The 26,922-nt window shown below is 42.0% G+C and overlaps 1 protein-coding gene across 9 annotated transcripts; it reads right to left on the minus strand.

Annotated features, from left to right (window-relative positions):
• Nucleotides 1-26,922, minus strand: vegfa.L (vascular endothelial growth factor A L homeolog). Of its 9 annotated transcripts, none has more exons than XM_018261604.2 (9): nt 26,431-26,922; nt 18,805-18,856; nt 14,850-15,046; nt 13,091-13,167; nt 12,853-12,885; nt 8,853-8,900; nt 5,416-5,553; nt 3,872-3,968; nt 1-2,542 (listed from the first exon to the last, which is right to left on the minus strand). In XM_018261604.2, the coding sequence occupies exons 1-8, from the start codon at nt 26,494-26,496 to the stop codon at nt 3,914-3,916; spliced, it is 666 nt and encodes a 221-aa protein (XP_018117093.1). In that variant the 5' UTR covers nt 26,497-26,922; the 3' UTR covers nt 1-2,542; nt 3,872-3,913.

Consider the following 26,922-nt stretch of genomic DNA (forward strand, 5'->3'; position numbering starts at 1 on the left):
TAAAAACATCAAACAATTTATGAAATTCTTTTATAAATAAGCTTAAATTTAAATATGACAAATACTGAACCCTCCCAACACTTGATATTAAATTACCAGCATTAACATTAAATAAAAGTATGTTGTGATGCACTGCACTGATGTATACATATACACACACCCTGCCGCCTGCTCGTGGGAGAACCCAATGGATCATGATCAGTGTTGGGAAATGGCTACTATTTACATTAGTATTGTAAGTTCAGATCCGCACAAAGACACAGGATCATTAGGTTGTGTATGAACTATAGCGACACTCTCTCTCTCGCACATACACACACAGGTCATTATAAATATATATATATATACACACACACACACACACGAACATCCACACGTACAATCCCATTCAATGGAGGACTTGGTGCATTCCTGAAATAGTCTTAATCAGACAAATCTACTTAGTGCCGAATTCTCCACCAACGCAGGACTCTGCCCTGAGCTACAGCTTTTGGATAAACTTTGCCCACATTACAGTAGTTTCTTTAATGATAAACTCCTCAAACTATGAAAGGCACTTACACGTTTCAGGACCCAGTAAAATGAATTCTCAGTATTTGGCACAGGGGGATTCATTGGAGGATACAAATTTGTTAGGAAGGGTGCAGGCAGCCAGGCACAGCTTGCTTTGTGTGTGGAGGGAGTTAAAGGACTTGTTAGAAGTGGGGGAGCCATATTAATGCAACAGAAATACATGGCAAGTACACAAGTATGAAAGGGCATTAACTCGTTAAAAGTACCTCCCCAAAGGCAGAGCTATGAATCTGTTAGGCTGATGCCACACCACGCTTTATAAATGCAAGTGGAAAAAAAGCTGATCCGCTCCCATCCACTCCATGGTATAAGTGAATCCCGGCCCCCCTGGAATTGACTTCCACCAAGGAGCAGATCAGCTTTTTCTCCACTTGGTTTATACAGAGTTGTGTGGCATTAGCCTTAGCGAAAGGGGCTTTAAGTAACACTGATTAATGGTAGATACACCCTGCTATATTCTCTTAATATACAGACAGATACCCATAATGTTCGGCTGCAGAGGCTCATGCTCAGAATATCTTTAGATTCGTTTGGCAGACACTGCTTTTTTCTTCATTCCAAGCCTTTTGCTGTGAAACAAGCAAATCACCACAGGTAGTGGTGTTCACACGGGTTTATTTTGGCTGCCCCGAAGTGCAAAAACAAGTGCTGGTGACCTCCCTAGGCTGCATATTCACTAACCCTCGCTCGGCTAGCACATAGAAGGCATGCTTGCTTAGGTATGTTCAGAGCCTGAAATAGTATCATCCCAACAGGTGTATGTGTCTGTATACATGAGTTACAAACGCAAGGTTACAGTGAATATGTCTTCAAGGACTCCAGTGACACCACAAAGCAGAAAGCCGCAGGACTCAGATCTCTATTTTATGAGCATTGTTTTGATTTAAATATATATATATATGTGGTGCAGGGACAAGGTAGCTACAGATTCTCAGACAGGCTTAGCCAGTCCTCGTTCTATCATTTGATTAACTGCAACTAAATTGAGAGTCTGAAACCTCACCCACTGGAAGGCAGCCTCACTCAACACAGGCAAGTCTCATTTGAAGGAAAGTAGACTGCACTCACTATGAGTGCATTCCACTTGCATTACGGTACTTCCACTCATTATGAGTGAGTCTTCCTCAATGAGGTGAGAATGAATTCATTGTATCAGTTCCACCAAATGGCCTTTACTTTACAGCTCACACCCTGTTCCCGCTTTTCTCCTGGGTTTCCATGTTGTGCAAAGACAACAGAGATAACATGGGCACTGGCTATGCACGTGTCTGATAAACTGGAGCCAAAAGGTCATAGAATGTCTAATATTTATCATTACTCTATGTCTCTGTCATTCTTGCAGAGAGCATCAAAATAAAAAGCCACAAGGACAGTGTTCCTTTCTGCGAGAGAATGGGCTTTAGCTTTGCAGTACTCCAAATACACAGATGATTAAGTACAGTATCTAAGTCAGTGAAACACTCTCGGAACCTTTCCGAGTTCTTAGCAAGTTGCTCGAGGGCACAGACACCTTATATTCTTTACAGCAGGGTGAATTTTAGAAGGATGGAAGCTTGCTGTAGAGCAGGTCTAAACCATTCTCATAAGCAGGAGATATCAATGGAGCACACAATATCCACCGGTCATTCGAAAAGGTTGTATTGCTAAAATGCAAATTCGATGGAAAAAAATCTTATAGTAAGAGAGTTCATTGTCCCAAGACGTCTGGTTAAGTATATGTGTCCTTGTGTACAGATTTTTAACTGATATTTCTCCAGAAACAAAAGATGAATGAAGCCCATGGGGTTCGTGTTGCTTGGTGTTTAGCAGCATTAAACATGTGGAAGAAAAGGAGAATCTGTAAAGGTGTACTTGTCCTGTCCCTCTTCTCGGAATGCTTAAAACCAAAGTGCTGTGCTGAGTACCGATCCTTCATATCGACTCTGTACTTAGTAGGCAGGAAGTTTCTCACCGTCGTGGCTTTTCACATCTGAGCACACATTGAGGGAGAGGAGAAAAAAGATCTAATTACACTTCAGTATAAAATAAGTTCACAAATATCTTACTTATAAAAAAACCCCCACACATTTCTTTATATAAAAATACCAGAAACCTATCCATCGCTGGATAAGAATGGAAGACAAAGAACATCTAAGGACCAGAGAATGTGAACATTGTACAGACTAATGGGACTACACACTAGTGGGAACAAGCTCTTCGTGTTCACTAGGAAGATACTCATACATGCCACTAAGCTTCTGACATGGATCCCTGTGGCATGTATGTGCACTAACTAAACAGAATCACTGCCAAGCGGATTATACATTTGCTCACGATTTGCTACAAGTAGTAGGGATCACGCACCCCGTCCAGGGTGCACCTTTATGTTAAAGGGATTCTGTCATGATTTTTATGATGTAGTTTTTATTTCTAAATCACACAGTTTACACTGCAAATAATTCACTCTACAATATAAAATTTCATTCCGAGCAAGTGTATTTTATTTTAGTTGTAATATTGGTGTGTAGACAGCTGTCTTAGGTCATTTTGCCTGGTCATGTGCTTTCAGAAACAGCCAGCACTTTAGGCTGTTGTTTCTCCTAGACAATATGTCTAGCCCCATGTCAGATTTCAAAATTAAATACAAAAAAAATCTGTTTGCTCTTGTGAGAAACGGATTTCAGTGCAGAATTCTGCTGGATGCATTTTGAAAAAAACATTTTTTCCCATGACAGTATCCCTTTAAACTCTCACCATTCCTATTGGATATGCTAAATGCCATAACGTTGCCCTTGTGTGGCCCTGGTGTTATTGTTAGGTCACACATTAATGCATGATAAATGGATGTATGCTTACACATATACAAACTTGTGATACAGACATATACACAAAAAAAGTATCTATTCTCCATTTAACTGATTTAAATGAAGTACCAGAATGCCCCTTGTTGTATTTATTATGAAAAACACAAAGTACAGGGCAGCTGGGGCAAGGCACTGGTCACAAGCACACCCTCTAGGACAGGATGATCCAACTGTACAACTTCTACTGCCACTGGGGCCTCTAACACGCTGTAAGCCAAGTTCAATTCCTCAAGGGTAATACCCGGGTGGGACAATTTGAATCAGATAATGACTATTATCAGACCCTGACTCCCTTAAATTCCTAAAGATAAAAAGATAGATAGTTAACTAGAAACTAAACTAAAATACTGGTCCAGGATCCTATAAGGGATCTGGACCCCTCTGGTGGTAACACAACACTAACATATGAAAAGAGAAAAAAGGTCAAAGGCAGTTGTTACTTGGGGGTCACTTACATTGCTGTATAGAGGTGTCAGAGCGCATGTTAGTGAGCGAGGTCAACAGAAAGAGTGGCCCCCGTATAAATGGATGGCTTTAGGCTCCTTCCCTCTCCTAGTGAAAGACAACACACTGCTCTAATTGTTATTCTGGAGGTTACTGTTTCCCAGTACCTTCTCCGAATCTCAAGCAGAAACCAGAAGAAGGAGTTCCAGTGGTTCTGTACTATAACAGCCTTTAGGAAAGCATGCTTACTTGGAGAATGGTAGCGGTTTCTAAACTGCTGCTGGCTAATAGAGTTCCCATGGGATGGAAGGAGGAAATGCAGCTACGCTATACATTTGCTATTCTCCTACACACTGGTATGTTGCCAGTACCTGGAATAAATGTTTTGCAGTCAATCTGCTGGAGTTCATTTTCCTTTCAATCTTTGATGTTTTATCTATTCTCCTACACCCTGGGCCCGGAACGTGCATCTCACCTACGCTGTGGCAAGCAGTTGCAACTCACCTACATGCTGTGGCTGTTAAGCGCAATATCTACTGCATCAGTGAAGTGCACACCCTAAGCATGTAATGTGTACCTACACAGCGACATATAAAATGTATATTTTACCTACAAGCTGTGTCTATTGAGGGTCAACTAATATACACACTGCCCCAGTGAAAATGTAACTCATGCACGCACTAAGCTTGTTAAATGTAGCCCACCTACACACAAACCTGAGTAAATGCATCAACCTTTCACACTGTGCTCATAATGTCAAACCATCCTACACACAGTAGTCAGATTTTTAAAGATGTGAAAAAAAAAAGAAAGAAATGCATTTGTCAGTGCATAGCAGCAGTGCTACTAAACACAGTACAAATAATACTTACATGTGAATTAAACATTTACAATACAATAGCACACAAGGTTGATGAACCTATTTTTCCCTATAGACATGTAGGCTTGCTGTGCACCTTAGAGCTATAAGGAGCTACAGAGTTTTTGTCTTGCTATTGTTACACTTGGATTATTGAAAGCCTGTAAAACTAAAATGTTATGGAACAAATGACTAAACATTAATTTCCTTCAGTTTTCCTTTGGCACCTAAGTGCTCCAGTGATGAATCTTATCCACAGCTTGACTTGGGCCGTGGGAACCAGAGAGAAAAATGAGGAGTGGATATGACATGCCTAGTTGGGTGATTGAGAGAAGGTGATTGAGAGAATTGAGAAGTTGCAGTACTAAAATTACTATTCCAGATCAACTAAGTAGCATCTCTCAAACACTCAGGCTCAATGAAGAGACTGTTGTCACTATGTGTATGGGAAGTCCATGAGTGTAGAGTTGGGCTCTGTTACCACAAATAAAGAAAATGTCTGACTAACAGTAGGTCACACAAGAAAACATTGAAAAGGGAGAGCTCCAAGGAATGTGTTTAGCATGACAACATCAACCTAGGCCTGAAAGAAAGAATACCCAGCAAGTCAGCAGGAAGAAGCAGCTCTATCTTTGAATGGCATATATTTGTGATATTATTATTGATGTACATGTCCCACGTGTAATAGGAACCAACCTGCAAGTCCTCTCGTTTAACTCTAGCTGCCTCGTTTTGCAACGTGAGTCTGTGTTTTTACAGGAGCATTTACATGTCTGGGGATCTTGGACAAACAAGTGTTTTCTCTGGGATTTCTCTGTGCAAGGCTCACAATGACTGCAAAAAGCAAAAAGGAAAAAAAGAGAGTTCTAAGCTACAGCGCATAGGCAAGAGAAATGTCAACATGCATGACTCCTGAATACATTACAAGAAATCCCACGTCCCACCCCCCACACACCCACTACGTTATACTTTCTCACATTATATAATAAACAATAAAAAGCAACAACGGAGAGAGTCTAGCAGAAGCTGTCCTGGACACCTAGGCTACTGAGAACAGTAGCATAGATCCAAGTTGCCCAGGACAAAGATGGCCACCATATCTCAGACAGCCTTGGATTCTTGTCCTGTCTTCTTATTGCTGCATAATGTCAGCCCTAAGGGAAATTTGGTTCAGTTGCAAAGGACAGGAGACCCAAGTACCTCTAGCCATGGTGATCAACCAGCAACCAGTAGTCTCTCTCCAACTCCCACATCCCAAAGAGCCCAGAGTGCAAAATAGAGCGGACACAGCATAGCACTAGGAACAACACTGCATTTGGAAGGTGTGAAATATTCATCAACTATCATGCAATCAACAAATGTTGCAAATCTGTTCATTTCGAAGAAGTGCAGGGATATGACAGGACACAATCCAGACAATCTAAAACTTTACTTTATGTAGGGTTATTACAGTATTAGGGATAGGCTCAGGCAGGGCTGGGGTTGTATATAATGTAAGGGAACCATTGGCTGCACAGTATTAGGGACAGGATCAGGCAGGGCGGGCTTACTATCTAATGTAGGGGAACCAATGACTGCACAATATGAGGGACAGGCTCCACCAGAACAGATCAGGGACAGATTCTGGGGTTCTAGGTGATTTAAGTCCTTACTGCTGAAGGTCCTGCACGAGATATATATATATATCATTAACACATTCAGGCCCACTTATCTGCAGGAAATCTTAAATTAAGAAAATGTTAATTCTCTCACAGGCAGCAGTGAGGGTTAAGAGGCAAAAGAAGTTTCCCAATTATACAGCCTTCCAAATGCAGGATGTACCATTGGAAAGAGAAAGTAGTGAGAATTAGTGGAGGATAATGAAGAGGAGACAGTTAAACAAAGAAACTCCCAAAGACGGACAGACAACATGCTAATGAAGCACATTGTAGGAGACATAGGGAACACAGACACCTCTCAAAATCAGACTCCGATTATTCCAACCTACAAATGTGGGGGGCTGAAAGAAAGAATTTGCTCAAGCATCTATATCAGTGAAAGTTCTGCGTGCAGAATGATGGAAGCAATGGGAGCAATATATATCTATATATCTATATATATATATATATATCTATATCTATATCTATATATCTATATATCTATATATCTATATATATATATATATATGTGTGTGTGTGTGTTATAATTAGAATACTAGTTATGCACCGATATTACATCCTCTGAATAACGAACATTGGTAAGAGAATTAAGAGAGAATGAATTAGAACAGACGAGTGCTGAACTAGTGTGAGTGTTTCATGGAAATGAACGTATGTGAAATATATTGTGCTCACTAATACCGTCCCCTCATTCTGGTTGCCCACACAGTATGTGCCATGCAATTGGCCGTCAAAGAGTGGAGAGTAAATTCATCACAAACCCAATTAACTAGCATAGGATTTTTGGGGAATGTAACATCCTGCCCCCTTGGATCAATACACCCAAAAGCTCCTGTATGAAATTCTGCACCTTGGAAGGAAAAGCCCCAGAAAAGTCTATATACTACAGGTATAAGATCTATTATCTGGAATGATTGGGGGTTTCTGGGTAAGGGCTATTTCCAAAATTTGGAACCTCGCACCTTAAGTCTGCTAAGAATCATTTAAACATAAAATAAACTCAATAGGATTGTTTTGCCACCAATGTGGATCCATGCAGCTCAGTTGGGGTCAAGTACAAAGTTTTGTTTTGTTATTACAGGGAAAAAGGTATTCCGATTTAGAAAAGATAATGTTTTCCATAAAATAGACCCTATAGGAAAAGTCCTTCCTGTGATTTGGAACTTTCTGGACATCGGGTTTCCTGAAAACAGGTTCCATATAAAACCATTTATAATTCTTTGCTGCTATACAGACTAAAGGTACTGGCATGCTTCCTAATGGGAGGGGGTGTCTGTGCCAATCCAGTGACACACACACAAGCGCTTCTTGCCTGACATGTACCAAAGTACTAGTAAATACCCAGCAGTTAAAGATATAGTGTGACCTTTAACCACTTAGCCATAACCTGTGTCCATATCAAACAAAGCTTAATGCACCAACAAGCTCAGGCTATCTTGGGAGATCTGCCCATTCTCAGCATATACACAAGTGCTTCTATTAGGTACTACAATGCACTACAGCCTGGGCTAGGGCCGTGTCTAAGTTAGTAGGGCTATTAGTAGGTGGTCAGTGGCACAGTCAGTATTGGTTTGGCCTGTGGGGACAGTTTCAGTGCTCACATCATTTATTCAATATAAGCAACATTAATGTAGTTCTACTGTAAAACAGGGCACCAAGGAGTTCAGTGACTATAAATATATAAGGCCATGGAGTTCCAAGGCCAAGTTTTCATGAGACATAACACAAGTGACATCACTAAGCTCTGCTGATGTCATAAATAAGCACCTTGAACTGATTTTAAAGGTTCGTCGTGAATTACACAGGGAATAAGGTATCCCCTGCTGCAAAGGATTTGCATTAGACAAACACTGGTGCCATCATTAGAATGGTGTAGAAGGATATATATTATGGGTTATATATATATATTATATAGTATTATCATGGACATGGACCATGGCCAAGGAAAGTTAATGTCTTTGGGTAAAACAGCCATCCCATGAGAATAAAGATTAGTAGAGATGGACGCCACCAAGCAAAAACATCAGTCAAAGATCCACCAGTAATGTCATGTCATGAACAACCAACTCAATGCAATCATGAGATTTTTAGGAAAAGGGTGTGAAGGTCAGTTATGGCAATTATATTCATTATTTTAGAGCCCTCGGCTGTTCTCCAGATCATACAAATATAATATTATCTTTATATATTGTCTATAATGCCTTATATTCCTTTTTCATGATACATATATACACACACTCCTAGCATGCATCGGACTGCAACACATGACATATACATGTGCCATATATAAATCTCATGATGACATTAAATTGGGGTAATCAGGTGCCATAAACTGCCCATGAGAGCTCTCCCTTAATTATTAGCCGTGAGTTAATTCATGTGCTTCATTAGTGTGATGTAGACCAATAGATTGGAGGCGCCTGATTGGATTTGAGCAAGCATACGATACAAACGTACAAGCGCTTTGGTTTGTACCGGATTTTCTTGCGCTTTCGTTTAAGGCCCTTCCCTCGTTTTGCTTTTCTGAAAGAAAAAAATAAAAGAAGGAGAAACAGAGAGAGAAAACCGAGGGAAGACTAAAGCAGTGAAAGGAAAGAGACTGCACAGGCAGCGGCCATGTTGTTACCCCTCCTTGGGGTACTTTATGAAAGGGCAAGTTCATGTGAATATATAAGATCATTGGATCCGCTTGTCTGGAATGATGTAGAATATACTGTACTGGTTTCTGTATCTTTGCTAACTGTAAAGGCGGCCATATTTAAGATGTCGATTCGGGCCCTTTAGATAGATTCAACAGATTATCTCTCCATGTCTGCCCATGTATGGGGCCCTCTGATGGGCCCACACGACTGATATCTGGCCATTGTAGGGTATAGTGGATGCTAGAAAGCCAGACCAAGCATGATTAGCAGTTAACTCTAGTCCCAGTGAAGCCTTGTTTGAGCAACAACTTGGCCTTGATAAGTGTAAACACTGACACAGAGTGAAATAAAGTTCCCCTCCGTCCAGATGCGGAAAAACATTTTAGTGCTTACATTCGTGCCCAGTTATACAGTGACTCCTCTGAATAACCTGGCTACATTTCTCCGGAAACTAGAAGGGGTGGGGGCCCTCAGATGTAGCGCTTCACAGCACTTTTATTTGAGGTGTTTGGTTCAAGTTCCCATTTGAGGTCCAACATTTAATCAAACTGTTCCTTAGCTTAGGGCATGGTGACAGTTATATGAATACATTACTGTCAGCCATTTGGGGGCGGAAATTAACCTGGAGCCCAATGTGACTGAAAATGCAGGGAGAAGGCAGGCGGGCACAATGAGACGAGAGTGGGGCTCAGATTTGCAGCAAATCCATGGGGAATATGAAGGGTAACACAAGCTGGTAGCTGCAAGTCAGCAGCATGCACCTCTCTGACAGGGACTGTCTCATTATGAAAAGCATCTGGACAGCAGAGGTGACCTTTCCCACACGTGGCTGGGTATAAATAGAAATCTAGCAGCAATAACATTGCTCTACCATATGCCCTTCCCACTGTGCTGCACTGGACTGTGGGAGCAGAATAATGACACTATATTGGGAAGCTACTATATTGTGCTATTCATACAGTCCCTTTGCTTTGCTGCTGATCTCACAAGGTTATCCAAAAAATGAGTCTCCTAAATCACCCACATTAATGTCCTGCCACATGGGCAAAAAATGCGGCCTTTAACTTCCTAATGACAGCAAATTTTTTTGCATAAGTCACCAATTCTACATTCCAAAGCCACATGCTGTACAAAATTAATTTAGGCCAGCCCCTGCTCCTGTGGGAGTATCCAGGCTGTGCAAGTCACTTTCTCCAAGTCACAGGCTGGCCATATACAAACTGGGGAAATGGATAATAAATGGGTGGGGGCATACTCCCAAAAAAATGCTTGTCTGTAGCTGTACAGACTGTATATTAATAGATTATAAATAAAGTGTGCACACATTCCTGAGTGGCTTCATAGCCCTTACTACAGGGCAGGCTAAATGCAGACACAATTGGGCTGTAGTGCAGCAGGCAATTATCTATGTGTGGGCTGCTCCTCTCCAGTAACCTTGGCATACCATTGCTATTTGGCAATATTCTTAGTACTGTCCCTGATCTTGGCACATGACAGTCACAGGTCTGAGCTGCCCTGTATCTGTTCAGCATTAAACTTTTCCAACCAGTAGCGTATTCAGGTCCGGTGCTGCCCTATGCTCACCTGCATGACTTTGATGGATGTGATCTCACAGCGCAATGTGCATGTTTGTGACATCACTTCCACTGCAAACGCTACAGGGACCCCCTACCCACTGCCAGATTTGATATCTGGCAGCAGGGTAAGCTGGAGTTTTTTTCTTTTTGGAATGGTGTTTTTTTTTTTAACATATAGGCATATAAGCTGCCGCCCCTTGGCATATGCCCATGAGTGCCTATATGGTAAATACGCCTCTGTTTCCAACCACATCCAGGAAAAAAAATAGCATGCTTAACCCTGAAGGGGTGGGGGGCTACATCATATCTCAAAATCAGATCCATTCATAGCAAACAGTGACTGCCACAAGCATAATAAAAATGTTCTGATATTTGTCATAACTAGGGTTCCAGAATGGGAGAGACTCCGGTCTGTCTAGGACTCAACTTAGTTCAAGGAGATCTGACTTTCAGCTGACCGCTGGGCTGCACAAGCCAACACGGTGATAAAACCCAAGCCTGGCCCCTAGTTCTGAGAAGGATTCACTTTCCCTTTCTTAACAACGAGGCCTGACAGATATATCTGCAACATGTAGCTATGGAGAGCTTTGTTCTGGATGCCTCTGCAGCTCCTCTAAGGTTGCCTGCATCAGAATACATGCTGCAGCAGGAGCGGCTGTTTGGGCAAAATCATTTACTGCTTCAGTGGAAACCAACAGGTCTGAGCAGGGTTTGTATGTACATTTAACCTCAATGGAACAATGAAAGGGGATGCCTGCAAATGTGATGCAAAAGAAACATTTCCACAAGTCTACAATATATTTAGAAAAGTCCAAAAGAGTTAATAAGTAAGAGGTAGAACAGGCAGGGGATACAAAGATGGAACCTTTGTACAGTTAGAATGAGCTGCAAGGATGTAAATAGAAAGGAAGCAGAACCTGAGGTTGAAGGGGGGTCCAGAAGTGTAGAGGGCCCAGTAAGGCCCTAATTAATGAACAACTTCAATAGACTTGGGCAACTTTTTGGGACTCAAACTGAATTTGCTGTGGGGCCCATGAAAAATCTAGTTATGTCACTGGTAGGCTGGAATAGGAGAGCTTTGTATGCTTTGTTGTATTCTGTAACCCTTGTTTGTTAGATTTTTGTAAGACCCTCTGAACGTAAAGTGCTGTGTAACTTGCTGGCACTATATAAAAAATGATGATGAGATTCCAGGGTAGCCTTTGGTTTTGTTGCACAAGGGTTACAGAAAATGGCTTTGCACCCCTATTAAAGTACATATCTATAAGATCACATCTTTCAGCAGTTGGTAGGTTTGCACCAACAGTGGGTGCTGTGCGAGAGGAGGGGTAAAGCAATGGGGTAACACTGTTAGTAAATGAGTATTTCATTCCAGGGAGGTTTGTAGTGACCTATCTGAAGGGACCATTGCGGTTCAAAATAACGGTGAGCAATACAATTTTAGAAAATTAAATAATTTCAGCCTGGATATGCCCCTTCTTAACAGAAAACATGATGCATTTCCATTTTCCAAATCTATTGCTTCCCATCACACATCAAGCTGCATATATTTCATACTCCCCCCACACCAGAGCTGAGTGCTCACGCAGGATTAAACACAAAGCCGTCACAACCACCACCACCACCAAGTTACTGCCCTGACACATAACCAGCCTAGCACCTAGGGGAGTGGGGTGATGCAGGTGCATTGCCTAGCACAGTATAAAAAATGTATACGAAGATTACACCAAGGACATCAGAACACAATGGAACAAAAAATGCTGGTTTGGCCAAAGTGAAGAGAAGAACCCAAAGGCAAGCATTGACCTTGACCCTCTAGTTCAATGTACAGTATATGTGTGCGCTCATATCACAAAGTTCCACTCTGTGGCATGAAAAGAGTAAGCTCTGGGCACTAGAGACTGGGATATGCAGCCTTATATAGCTGCTGGCCACATATGTAGGTCAGCAGTGATTCCCAGCATTCTCTGCCTCCTAAGGTTTCCAGGCTGTTTCATAAATTTGCTTTAGCAAAGAATAAAGGCATTTTTGTTTCCATGTATGGTCTGATGTTACCAGAGACTGGCCCAACACAGATTCAAAGAGAAAGATCAGGAACCTTTACATCTCTATTATCCCCAAGCATTGCTATAGGCCTTGCAGAAACTATGGGACTGACACAATGATATAGACGTCCCACAGCTGTTTAACATGCCTCTCAATATAACTCAAATAGACTGTATGGGGTGAAATGATAATGTAAAAGGAAGCACTTACTTTTCCTGCTTGCTCTTTACTTCTTTCTTTGGTCTGAAAGTAAAATAAAATGATTTATGAAAAAAAAAAAAACGGTAAAAAGTGACAAATCTGGGCAAAAAGACATTCTGAATGGCTTTTCAACGGCTTTCAGTAAGTATAAAAAGCACAGGTACATGGAAACCCATGAAACAGGGAATTCATGCCTAGCCCAGTAATAAATCTCATTGAATCTAGCTGCATAGGTATCAAATCTCACCTGCATTCACACTGACTGTGCTGCTGAAAGCTCATATCCATTATATGTTGGCTTATATGAGGCTTGATTTTCATTATCTGTAGGGCAGACAAAAAAACAATGTTAGTGTTGGCTTTGTGTTCATTAAGATCTCTTGGGTAGAAAGAAATGCGCAGGGAAGGCATATCACACATTGGGGGCAGTTCCTTTCCACAAAATATTTGGTTTTGCTGTACAAGGCTTACAGAAAATAGCATACAGGGTCTGGCTATTAACTGCCATGAGAAACATTACACCTAATTTATCAGGATTTGTATTTTACTTGGAAGTGATGGGTTGCTTTGCAAAGGCCTGGTCGATATGAGCACAAGTCTGTGCACCTATAATCATTTCCAAAGTTAATAATTGTTAAAAGGGGTTGTTCACCTTTAAATTAACTTTTAATATGATGTAGAGAGTGATATTCCGAGACAATTGGCAATTGTTTTTTTATTTTTTATGGTTATTTAGCTTTTTATTCAGCAGCTCTTCAGTTTGCAGTTTCAGCAATCAGTTTGCTAGGGTCCAAATTACCCTGGCAACCATGTATTGATTTGAATAAGAGACTGGAATATGAGTAGGAGAGGGGCTGTATAGAATGATTAGAAATAAAAAGTAGCTTTACAGAGCATTTATTTTTAAATGGGGTCAGTGACCCCCATTTGAAGGCTGGAAAGGGAAAATTATTCAGAAACTATAAAAAAGAAGAAATGAAGGCCAATTGAAAAGTTGCTTAGAATTAGCCATTCTATAACATACTAAAAGTTAATGTAAAAGTTAACCACCCCTTTAAGCCTGTATCCCGCAAGTGTGGGTGGCAAAGCTATCCCGACTGCTAGAGCTCACACTGCGCAAACTCCAAGATAAAGGTTTGCCATATATATGAATGTCATATTTTGTAACACCTTATAGAAGTGGTGGCAGTTGGAATTAGGGTTATTGGTCGACACAGGGAGTGGATTTGAGAAAAAGCAGACAGACTGGAATGATTGCCTCTGAGGTGCCGCCAACACACAGACAAAAAAAAGAAAGGTTACTGAAGTGTAGGAAAACATGACAAGTTTGACACATAGCGTTCTCACAAAAAAGCTCAATTTCTCTTTTCACACTTGGCAAAAATGAGCTTGTGGCACACAACTTCTTGGGGGGTAGGATTTTTTGAGAGAGAATATGAGGAATGGGAAAGCCAGTTTGGAAAGAAAAATAATGGTAAATATTTAATAAGAAACTGAAGCATTATGATATTCCTTTAGAAATGTGTGTTTGGAAGTGGCAAGCAGAGTCCATCCTATAATATAATCCATGTTAGACTAACCAGAGAAGGTTCACCAGCTGGATAAACATCACACTTGCTGGGGGTGATACGCTGCATTAAACAGATCATCCATATACATCTGACTGTCTATCTATATCTATCCTTACTAATTTCTATCCACAAAATGAAACAAGCTATGCTAGCACAAAGTAGCCCATGACACAAAGGAAGATTAGCCACGGGTATTTGCCACTGGCAACAAAAAGGCGGAGTTATTTTCTGTAGGTCATGCAGTCTACTATGCCTATGTAGCAACTACTGATTTCACTGTGTGACATAGGCCCTAGGCTTCCACCAATAAATCACTGGGTTATTCATATTGAATACAATCAGGAGTCATATCAGAATGCATAAAGGCAGAGATTATCAATTACTGAATATAGATCAGGTCCAATTAGTGTGCAAGCTCCACATACTTGTCCGTACCTGCATGGTGATGTTGTAACATTCTGTGGGAACACATTCTAAGCTCTCGTCATTGCAGCAACCCGCACATCTCATCAGGGGCACACAGGATGGTTTGAAGATATACTCCACCTCATCTGGGTATTCCTGGAATATATCCACCAGAATCTCCCGCACCTGGCACATGCTGCGTTCGTACACTTTTAAGAACTTCACCACTGCACTCGGGAGAGAAAAGAGAGGAAAAGTTTAATGGCATTCCAAAATAACTTAAATGACTTTAAGAGAGCGGCTATGTTCTTTGGAGCAGGGGGCATCAGTAGTCACTGAGTCAACTGAGATGTTTCTCCTCTTCTGATTTTGGCCACCACAGCAGCCAATCAGATGATGCCTATCATTGTTCTAAACACTTACAACAAATGTAATTTTTTGATTGGTGACTGTGTATAACCCTGTTAAGACAGCTCAACAACTCTAACTTAGAGACTGAGCTTGAGAAATATGTTGGCTATTGGATTGTGGTTAATTAGAAGAACTGTGTTATATATACAACCATAAATACTTTCTTACAACCTGCTCTGTTATTTCATTGACAAGCTAGAGGAAACATGTTCCTACAATCAAACAAATAGAATTAATGAAAGAAGGGACTAGGATGATTCCCTTGTAATTACACTTTGTTACACCCATGAGTTGAATGAGTCTATATATTAAATGTATCTTGATGAAACAAGCAGTCGAGTCACACAGCCATTTGTACAATAACTTGATCTTTGGGGCAAATAAAGTGGGATTCCCTTCTCTGCGCATGGGAGCTGATTAGATCGGCATTTCTTAGGACAAAGGCCGCTAGTCAAGATGTTTTTAGCCACATGGCGTCTGGATTAGTAGAAAAAATCCAATCTTAGTCACCGCATCCAAGTGTGACTGTTTTACCGGCTGCAAGGATTAGTATATAAAGCTCTGAAATATGTCAGCGGCATTTGTAAAGTGTTTTACTTACAAGAGACATAACCCTAGAACACCCTATTAATGTTTCCTTTCCAGAAACCAGAGAAGCATCACTTTACACTCGTGAAACCAATTGGTTTGCTCCAGTGCCCCAATTCTATTTAAGGGGACACGCTAAGGGGCAATATATCCTTGTCAAATCATTTACAGAAGAAATCCCCCCTTTAAAATGGAAGGAAAAATGAAAGCAATCTGTTTATAACAAACTGAAGAGGGCTGGTACTGGCAGGAGTCCTCATTTAACTCCTGTGTGCACCGAACTCCCCCCAAACGTTCCCCTCTCACTTCTAAAGAAATGTAAGCCTGTGCCAAAATGACCCTAAACTGAAGACCACCAGGGAAGTTGATGCAGAGCTACTCCCCAGCCATGCAATGCACCTCAGCCACTGCTGCACTTTATTACTGCCTCTCTTTCTATCGCACCCACCCCATATATCCTTCAGGCAGGCTTATCTCTCTTTCTGTACTGCCAAACATAAACTGGCACTAAAAAAATGACATTTAGTATTTATATTGGTAAAGCAAAATCTGCAAATTTCTGCTATTTCTATTATAATCTGTTTCTTTGTCTTTTAGTATGTGTATATTTTGCAAAAGAACATTTTATATTGCTCTTTAGTCTCAAGATCCCATGCAAAATAATTAAAAAAACAAACAAATTTCACAGAAAAGTAGCATGGAAACATTTAATCTACACAAATATTATGATCCTTGGGCTGAGGAGCTTTCAGACAGCAGTGTGACACTTGGGCAAAGGGCTTTACGTTAGCCTGTTAAAGAGCTAATTATAAAGAAACCAACAGACACGTACCATACAAAATATTGGATTAATCCCACAGGAATCCAGTAAACCTTAAAGCTGTGAAAAGTAAAGATCTGTAATCCTTGAGCTGAGTTTGAGCGAGTTGCAGGCCGTGCCCGCTGAATCTACCAGCTGTTTCCAGGTACATTGAGGAGACCTGTAGTGCAAGTTAATAACTGCCTGATAAGAAAACCTGTTGCATCATGGAAAAATCTACCTCCACTAAATGCTCCATGAGTAGCTGCGGACTTCAGACAGAGGCAAAGCCATAGGGTTTCACATAACCAGAACACAACACAGTACATAATGTAAGACTTTTATAGGCAAATGTGCCTTTAGTGGTGTTTAATTACTGCACAAATGTGTTTCTGTTTGATAGAAGCTGCAGATTATTCGCAAACATATGGACCATGAGCCTAGCCTCACACCTACACCGATGCAGAAGTCCTTCCTCAGCACCCCAAGCGTTTCCCAGAGAGGCACAGATCAGATCGTGACTGTGTTATAATATGCTTGGGGGGGGGGAGAGCTCCATTCTCGCTTGCTTGCACTGCACGCTCCCCACGTTTCAGCAGCTTAAAATAAAAGGGCTGAGTAATGTTGAGCTGGTGGCAAGCAGGATAATAATAGAATAGGAAAAAAGTAACAAGGAGAAATATTATCATGTACCCACAAGCACAAAACCGCTTTCTAAATTCCCCTAACACCAGATTTCAGCAGATTTCCTCCTTCATCAAAGCAGAATAAAAGGAGCAGGGACTTCCCATACAGGAGTTCCACATTACCCTGCCCACTAGCCACTGAACTGAACTGCCTGCGCTCTATTACTGCCTTAACCCAAGGGCTCAGGGTGCACACTTGAGGAGATATATGGGGGGGGGGGGATTTGAGGGCTGTGCTCTCATGTCTGCAATTCTAATGTTTGGAAGCTGCTCATTTACAGGTCAATGGTGCGTCTCAAAGTCAGAAAAGCACTTAGAGATAAGGTCTGTACAATGTGAGACGTGATCTGCTGATGTGGACGAGTTCCCAAAGTGCTGAATATGAACATCCATTTTTATATGTCTCCCATATCCTAGTGCAAGCAGACAGGGCAAACACGGGCACCAACACAAAGCTATATGGCAGATAATGATGTGGAAAGAAGCAGACATTAAGCGTAAGACCATCCAAGCCCTATCAGCCTCACGGAAGTAAATGAAACAGAATTGAGGATAGATACAAAAACTATTCTATTCAATCTGTTTTAAAAAGAAGACGTGCAAACCATGACATTTAGTGTTCAAAAGGCGATTGCTGGAAACTGCCTACATGGGCTTATCTGGCAGTTTTTCTAGAAAACCCTAGAAATATACCATACTATTAAAACTCCAAACCAACTGTAGTAACCATCATTTAGTAACAATCATTTAACCCACTGCTAACCAAGCAGTTTATCACAGCAACCCGTATCATTTAAAAGCCTAAAGCAATGGCAAGCTGTGCAAGTGACGTGTGTGTCCTATTCTTTTGGCTGAACTGCTGCAATTGATGCAGGGCATTGGAGGAACCCTGGAGCCACCAAGTGGTCCAGAGGTGGCTGTAGCTCCAGGGTTCCACTGCATCAACAGGCTTAGCAACACTCAATTCAGAACAGAAGGCAGGAAAAATGAGCTTCACGGAGCACGGCTATAGGAAAGGACAAGGAGTGTGTTGTATCTTTAATGAAAGGGCTGCAACTGCACTTGTGGAAGTACGTGAACCCTAATGTTTTTGGTGGTCCTAAATACCACCACTTTGATTATACACACCATAAAGGAGAGTGCAGCATATAACTGAAGAGGTTATTTAATAGACTGCTACATAAGGTAACCCTAGCAGTGTGAGAAAAACCTTGAAGGCTGGCTTTATTACCAAGTACCAAATTTTGCTGGTTATATGTATGCACTGTACAGCAAATGGCTGAAAAAACATGGTGGGCTTATGGTGCTGGTGGCAGTAGGACAGAAAAAAAACATTTCTAGCTGGGACTCATTTTATCAGCTTAGCTCAGGTGAGGTTTGACAGAAATATTATGCTTGGATTGGAAGGGTGGAAGAAAGTAGGATCCAAGCCTGGCACTTAAGTCCAATATGTGCATTTAAATTAAATAAATACAATAATTACAAATTTATAGGTCCTTACCTTCTGTTGGTTTATGGTCTCCCTCTCCTGGCATAGGGGCTGCCCCGGACAACTGAGAAAGACACAGGAAGAAAAAGAAGAGTGAACAAAACAAGTAAAATCACACCAGCAGCGTTGCAAGAAGTCATCCATACATTATCGCCATGCATATCACGGCCATGGTAGTAAGGCGTATACACAACAATCCCCAGTTCTACACAGAGACACGGTGCATACACAAATACATAATATATAGCATTTCCTTGCTCTTCCTACAATGCACTCAGTATAAGAGCAGGGCTACATTGTATAATAGCAAAGGTTCAGTGCCTATGGTAAATAAAGACCATGCTGGAGAGAAGGCTGCTCTACCATGTCCAGTAACTGAATGCGTTCTGCTACAGAGAATAGTGTCAAGACAAGGGAGTGGGATGCATTTGAACACAAGGAATAGCTATGAACCTGCTGGGATATATCCTGCCAGCTTTCCTGAGAGGGCTTTAATGAAATCCAGAAGACATAGAGGGGTGCGGGTGGGAAAGAGTGAGGCACTCACAGGTTAACATGGAAATATACCATATGCTTTCATTTACTGGATGTCTAATTAGACCTTCTGTCTGTTTATCCTTTGTTCTACATATTTATTTAGATATTAACCCTTTCTGTTCCATAAGAAAGACACAACGGGTCAGTACCAAGGTCAGATTTAATGGACTGGAAGTAGGGACTTCTAATTTACGATGAACAAAATCTACAAGTTTTTATTTTATGTGACATGAAAAAGGAAAGCACAGGTGGAGAAACTTCCATTGCCCCAGTTTTGTTTGCTGCTCTTTTGAATTTGAAGCTGAAGGTCAGTCAGCAGTAAAACAAACATGGGCTGCAGAGGCCTCAGAGATTGGATTTTGGCCTGGTGTAGCTACAAAGGTAAAGCCCCGCTGTGCTGAGTTCAAAGTCTACGCTCCAACATACAAACAAGGCCGGGCCAGCCAGGGCTAAAACAACAGGGACATTGTGCAACAAGGCATGGCTACTGAGGTACATTATACAGAATATGCCTGTAAGCGTCTGTACACACCGTGGTTTGCGTGGCTATCTGACCTATACATCTTACACCAACCTTCTTATTTAGAGTAAAAACAACATAATTACATCAAAAGAAGAAAATCAAAATCTGCAAGATGGTTGAAATGTTGCGCAGTATGAAAATAAAATTAGCTAGTGACCACCCCCCCCCCCAATCAAGGACTCTCTGTTCTCATCCAGGCCTTGGGCCAAGGGTTCTGAATCCAAGGGCTGTCAGGTTGTGTTGCCATAGTAACCATCACCGAGTGTTTCATCCAATCAATCAGAAACATTGATTAATGGGGTAAGTGGGTGTCCCCCCACCCCAGGAAATGATTCCAATACACAGAAATCCTGGGAGAAGTACATTACTATTAATTCAAGCAGAAATTAACTCAAGCAGAAGAAATAAAAACACAAGTTTTCTTGGTATCTCTGTGTTGAATCGCTTAACTGTCGGCCTATGGATAGGAGCTGGGTAAGGAGGGAAAAATACAAAACCATCATGCTAAACAGTACCTTCTGGGAGGAAGATTGGTTGCATGCAAGTTTGCAAGCTTTTGGGAAAAGGTGGGAAGAATAATTCTGAGCCGCCCCCCCCCTTCACACACTGAGCATTTGTTACATTTTACACAAACATCTTGACAGTGAAGTCATACAGATACTGTCAACTTGCCCTATGAAAAAGCATCAAGGGGCACTTGGAGTCAAAGGGTGAGAAGAGAACAAAGCAAGCAAAGATCACTGGCCGGGGACCATGGAAAGAGCACACACGTAGCAGAGTAAACAAGGTTCTAACAAATGGGTGATACAGGGTGTAGGGGGTACCGGGCTTGTAAAGTAGTAGAGAAGTCTGGTCACACCAAAAAATGAGACACTCTGTTGGCAGCTCAGAGCTATTATTAAGGCAGGAGATATGGATGGAAAGAAGCACACCCCATTTGGGTAGCACCCTGATCACACCTCACTGCCACTGGCTATACTAAGATAATGATGGCTGCAATTTAGTTGCTCAGTGAATGACTGTTGGAATCGCCATGATTTCTACGTCACGGTGAACACCCCACTCAAGATTGCCACCCCATACCTTCCAGTACGAGCAGTTTACATCAAAGGATGTTTTAACTGTGCCTAAACAGTTGACCTGAACGTACGTTTAGTCTCTAGCCATTACACGTGGCACTAAACACTGGAGATAGAAAGGAACAAGTAGTAGTAAAACGTCATGCCTTCCATCAAGCTGAGAACTTTGACAAGACCACTCTATATTGGTGCACTGTGTTGTGACCTCGGCTTTGATCTAAGGTGGTGGCACCCTGCTAAGGGCCGCAACTGGCATCCGACCTGTCAGAAATAATTGGCCAAAGCAACAGCAGAGGAAAACAAAGTAGATTTAAATACTTCATAAAGTGCCCACAAGCTTAAAATAAGAATCTCCTCAGACTAGGGATGCAACAAACCAATCACTTCTGGATTCGAACTGGAAATCAAAACAAATAAAAGGACCTAATTTGCATATTTAAAACTGGAAAAAAAAAACACTATGTTGCACCATTAGACCTTTGTGTGGTGTGATGACAGACAGCCCAATGCCATTGGGCTGGGCTTCTCTCCAGGGCAGTTATACTGAGAACAAGGTTCTGTGTGTATTGCCCAGCTGGCATTAAGTATAGCTCCTTCCTGATGCTCCATCTGCATCTTATCCCATGTGCGCCAATCTAGTCCCAGAACATACATATCAATAACAACCAATCAGATCTTTGCTTTCATTTTCTAACCTGTGATAGACTTATCAAAGTGATTAACTGCATGGTTGCTACTGGCAACTGAGCTGGTGCAATTCATCGACTATGTAAGCATGCAGCCCTGCAGTCTGGGCCATTTTTTGCATTTATGGTCTAGCACTGATTTGTTTTCCTTTTTGTTGGCATGAGGCACTGTTTTTTTGGGGGGGGACATTATATAATGTTTGCATGCTTCAGTCAATCATTTGCTATCTACCCTTTTCCTCTGCTCCTTTCAAACCCCAGGTGAGCAAGCAAGTGCCTCCCACTGGGCCCCAGCTGTGCAAGCAATGGCTCCTACCCGCCCTGAGCTACGCAAGCGAGCAGCTCGTGTTAGGCCTAGGCGCTGCAATATAATCTGCATGACGTATGACTCACACAATGCGGAAAGGTCCCCGACGCTTGCTTTGTGGGTTAGTCAGACAATATCTCGGCACATGCTCCTTTCTCCTTCATCTGTGCTCTCATTTGTTGCAAGTCTGCCTCTATCTGCCCCATCCCCCCCCCCCCACTGTACTGGCCTCGCAGTTAGCAGTGCTGTGTGGCCTGCGGCAGCCAGAAAGCCCTGGCATAATTCAAGGGCTGAAGTATTTTCCTTTGATGATTTAAAGTTAGAAATCTATAAATGTTCCAGCATTAGTAACAATTTCTAGGGCTCCCCGACTGCTCCACATATTGTAGCTTCCGCTTGCAGTTTTTTTGAAATACATTTGGAAGCATGTGATTAGGAAAAGCAGGCCTGGAACTGCACAAAAACCAGCAGCTCTGTTCCAATAGAACTAGGTGCCCTTATGTTCTAGGGAGGAATTTCCATGCAACACGTAACATTAACACTTGGCAGCCAGAGTGATAGCTCGGGAAAAGAGTGCACGAGACTGAGAGACAGAGGCAGACGGGGCCCCCAGTGCTCATTGCAGGATAAAGGCCACTAAGATTTCATTCCTAAAGCTCTTATTAGCTGAACTTCATGCAACTTGGCTACAATGTCAGAGAACATTCAGTATAGCCATGTCACAACCACAAGACATTCTGCGGAGAAATGTGCAGCCGGCGACAGTCTGTCTACTTTAGGCACACAGGGCTGTGCGGGGGTTAAGTTCATCTCAAGTCACACATGTGACACTTGCTTAAGGCCCTTGAAAGGTAAAATAGTAGTTTCCAGAGGAAAGATATATGACCTTCCTGTGCCTTGTGAAGGTCACTTCCATACTGCTCAATTTGCTTTCTCCCCGCCTCCCTCCCCCCTCCACTGCCCATGTTTCATTAAATATTTCCACCTAACTCCCGGCCTCTCCCTTTTATCTGCCTGTCTCTCCTCCTCCAAGCCTTACCCCTTCTTTTACGAAGTGAGCACATGACAGGATTTGGCAGTGTTTGCTGGGTGTAACTGGGGAAGACAGGGTTAAGCAGCAGCGGCGCTTCTAAAGAGAGGTGACATAGGGCTGATATAACCAACACCCACATTCTAATGGCTAGTTAATGTCTGACACAGATGGGGTTAAACAGACAAGGTGTAAGAAAGTGTGAGACTTGCAGGTAACTGCCAGTCCCGACCCAGCATGTCCCTTTAAGAAAGAACTTTTTACGTGGAACACAATCTGTCTTTTTCTCGTTAATGCATGAGAATGAATTGAGTGTGCAAGGCAATATTACATCTTATTTAGAGAAAGAGACAGACTAGCGCAGAAGTACTTTTACACCTATTCTGGAGATCTTCAGTGATAGTGAAAGGGTTAAATACTCAGCCACCCTTTGTGCAAACTCCAATTTCTCGTTAGTGTCTTTGTAACTGTAATAGGGTGGAAAAACAATGAAGGGAACTTGTGAAAAACTGGCTGGCTGAATACAAGAGGGCCCTCCACAAACAGTGCTGCTGGGCGAGTGGGCAAAGAAGAAAGCCCTAATAAAGGCCAGAAAGAGCCTGGCAGTCTGAAGAAGGGACTATTGAGTCTGTGTTGCTACTCCTTTCAGGAATTCATTGCCACTTCCAGTGCATATTATGGGTTAGAGCCTATTTAGCACTGGAAATAATTGAAGCGAGGGAGGAGGGAAACTCAGGCAAGTCACATGAATGAGATTTAAGGGCCTTTCGTCTCTCTCAGGCTGGTTAACATTTGGAAAAAGTCTATGTGCGGTATGAAAAGCTTTCCTAGAACCAGCCTACACATCTGTCGTCACACTATAAAGGGGAGCCGGTGGAAAACAGGGGCCAAACCGGCCACCAGATAGAAGCAGTAAACTGAAGTGACCCATTAAGAGTCTGGTCACACACCGCCTGCTCACTTCTCCTGCCCTTGTATCTATGGAAATAAAGCAAGAGGGGAATCATTCTCCCCAGGGGTAAATATCCTGCCACCGTCTAGCCTGCTTCTTTGAAAATCAGTTTATTATTGGGGGGGGGGGGGATACATTTTCCAAGAGACAAATGTTTGTTTCCAGTATTACACATAATAATAATAATAATAATAATAATAATAATAATAATAATAAAGGGTACATATAGCCATAGGAAATAGTATACATAGGCACCAGCACACTTAAGCACACATACGCAGATCACAGACTAAACAACCTGTATAGACTTTTCCATAACAAATCCTCTAAAGGCCAGACTCATTTAAAATAATTAGAATAGAGGACAAGGCTGCATCTTCCCGGCTCAAACTTGCTTCATTCAGTAAAATCCATTCAGTATTTTTGCCCGTTCATGCTTTGAGAGGCCCAAAGTGGCAGAACTGCCCTCAGAATGACTCCCCCCCCCCATGCTCCAGCTATGAGCGGTACCATATTACAGGCAAATGAATTTATTGTTAGCGTTTGATTTTATGTAACCGGCTATAATCGCTCATTTTCTCCTTCACCCACTGTTGCCATTCCTACATTCTCCTTGCTTCCCAATTAATGAACAAGTAATATAACACAGACACTGAGCGGAATAAAGAGCAGGGTAGGAAGGAGTCGCTATAAAGTAGCACATCATATAGCACACAATTTAAATAAAGGATACGTTTTTTGGTCAGCCAGCAGCGGCATACTTGCAGGGAACAAGAGACCACACACTGTATGAAGGTGTATATATAGCTTATAACAGTGTCTGGCAGCAACAAACTAAGGGGCAGTGTATTAGCCCTAATGATAACTCAATTTGTAGGGGCTCATTATTTAAAGACTGTTTTATCTGTTTAAGACTGTTCAATGAAAAATAAATGTGCACAAGCAGAGTAAAGGTAACACTAACACAAAATATATAATACCTGTCTGGTATTTACAAAGGCTCTGTTCCATCCATACTGTGACTATAGGTGCTCATATATAGTATTGTTACTATAGGTACCGCTGTGCATTAATCCTCACTGTAACTACTGCTAATGCTGTGTTACTATCCCATTGTTATTATAGGTGCTATTGTCCTATACGTGCTGCTGCCAGTATAAACTATTGGGCCCCACATTGAAATAATTATAAGGACCCCCAAGCTTTGGAATTTTTTTTTCATAAATAGCTTATATAAAAGTCAGTGCCCCATATAACACCTGGGGCCCTTAGTAGTTACAGGGACTGTTCCCTTACACCTCTATAGCTAAGCCCCTGACTGCTGTCTTATAACTCCCACTATTAATATAGATACTGCTGTTCTTCCATGGGACTTGATGTTCATCTGTTCTATATTACTGAAATTTTCACGCTCGTTTTACCCACAACTACTTTTCTGCAGGACCCAACAAACTATAATCTCCCCCACCTCCAAAGTCAGGCCTGATTCTTTGATATTTATGTGCACATTGGCAGCATTTAACTCATTACAGTGCCTAAGAATAGCAGTGCCGCTGCAACCCGGCACAGGCACATTAGTAATCACTCTTCCCAATGTTAGACAAAAGTCTGATATCCGCAGAATTTTTTCCTTTGTCAAGAGATAATGATAAAGAGGCGGAAAATGCTTTGTCTTTGTACAAGTGCCCTAGGGCAAACGGAACAAGTTCAAATGTACCTTTGGCTGAGATTTTATTGATAACGGTGCGAATGATCCAAGGCCCCATTCACTGTCAAATAAAGAGGCAGTGCCATAATATACCTCAGCCAAATACCTGAAAGTCACAACTATAACTCAACCTATACCAGTACAGGATAAAAGAATTAACCAGACATGCCATGCTTTCAGTGCCACATTGCCTGGGACAAGAACTGAATGGTGGCACTATAAACTAGGAACAACGAGGCTCACACATGCCATCTGTTCATAGATCAATTGCCCGTCTTACTTAATACCACCTGGAGATGCCACCAAACACATCTTACCAACTGCCCCTCTATATGTCTTATCGGCATTCACTAATCACATCTGCTAGGGGGCGATCCCCACAAGCAAATCCTGATGCAATCTGATCCCTTATTGCAGTTACTTGCCCAATGTTTCGTCTCTCTCTCTGGCTCCTCACAGGCTGCCAACCACAGCCGTGCCCTCTAACCATTTCCAAAGGAGTCTCACCCCTAATGACATTATTAACCATAGCCTTATTTTTTTTATTCTTGATATAAGCACACATATTATTACCCTTTAGTAAATTGAGATTAATTATAATAGCAACCCTACTAATAGCCACAATAACAACAAATAATAATAGGGGAGCTTAGATAACTGAAGGGTATTTTATAGTAATGCACTATTACTCGAATTGGTATTTTATTATCTGGTCCATTCTGTAAATGATATAAAATCTCTAGTGAAACACAGAAAGGAATAACAATAGGACACATCTCTTATTAGAAACAGGTATTGGCAGCTCTTGGCACTTACCTGGGCATGGGGGATGTAGAGCAGTACAGCCAAGCCCCAGTGGATCCAGCTCGGCAGAAAGTTCATGATTTTCCGGTGAGGGGCTCAGGGAGTGGGGGGAACCCAAGATTAGGGAGAAGTCCCGGCTCCCCCAGTAGGTAAATGAGCAACGATTGGACGGGCCCTCACTCAGCCCCCAGAGCAGGAAGCAGCGGCCACATAATCCTTTTGGGTAAAACCTACGGCTCCACTGGTTGATACAACGTAACAGACACGGATACAATGTAACAAGATCCCAGGAAAGTTCCGCCAACTCTCAATGCATCGCGCGTAAATGCCCCGGTCCCGATCTCCAGCACTCAGTGCCTGCTCTATATGCCAACCGTGAGTGAATAATCCTGCTGTGCCCTGTAGCCTTGTACCGTCCTATACAACGGCAATTCAGCCCTTCCCTGTTCCCGGGTCTCTCTTCTTACACTGCGTTCTTCTGTCTGTGTCAGCTCCGGTTCTGCT

The sequence above is a fragment of the Xenopus laevis genome, chromosome 5L (assembly GCF_017654675.1).
Source record: "Xenopus laevis strain J_2021 chromosome 5L, Xenopus_laevis_v10.1, whole genome shotgun sequence".
NCBI lineage: Eukaryota > Metazoa > Chordata > Amphibia > Anura > Pipidae > Xenopus > Xenopus laevis.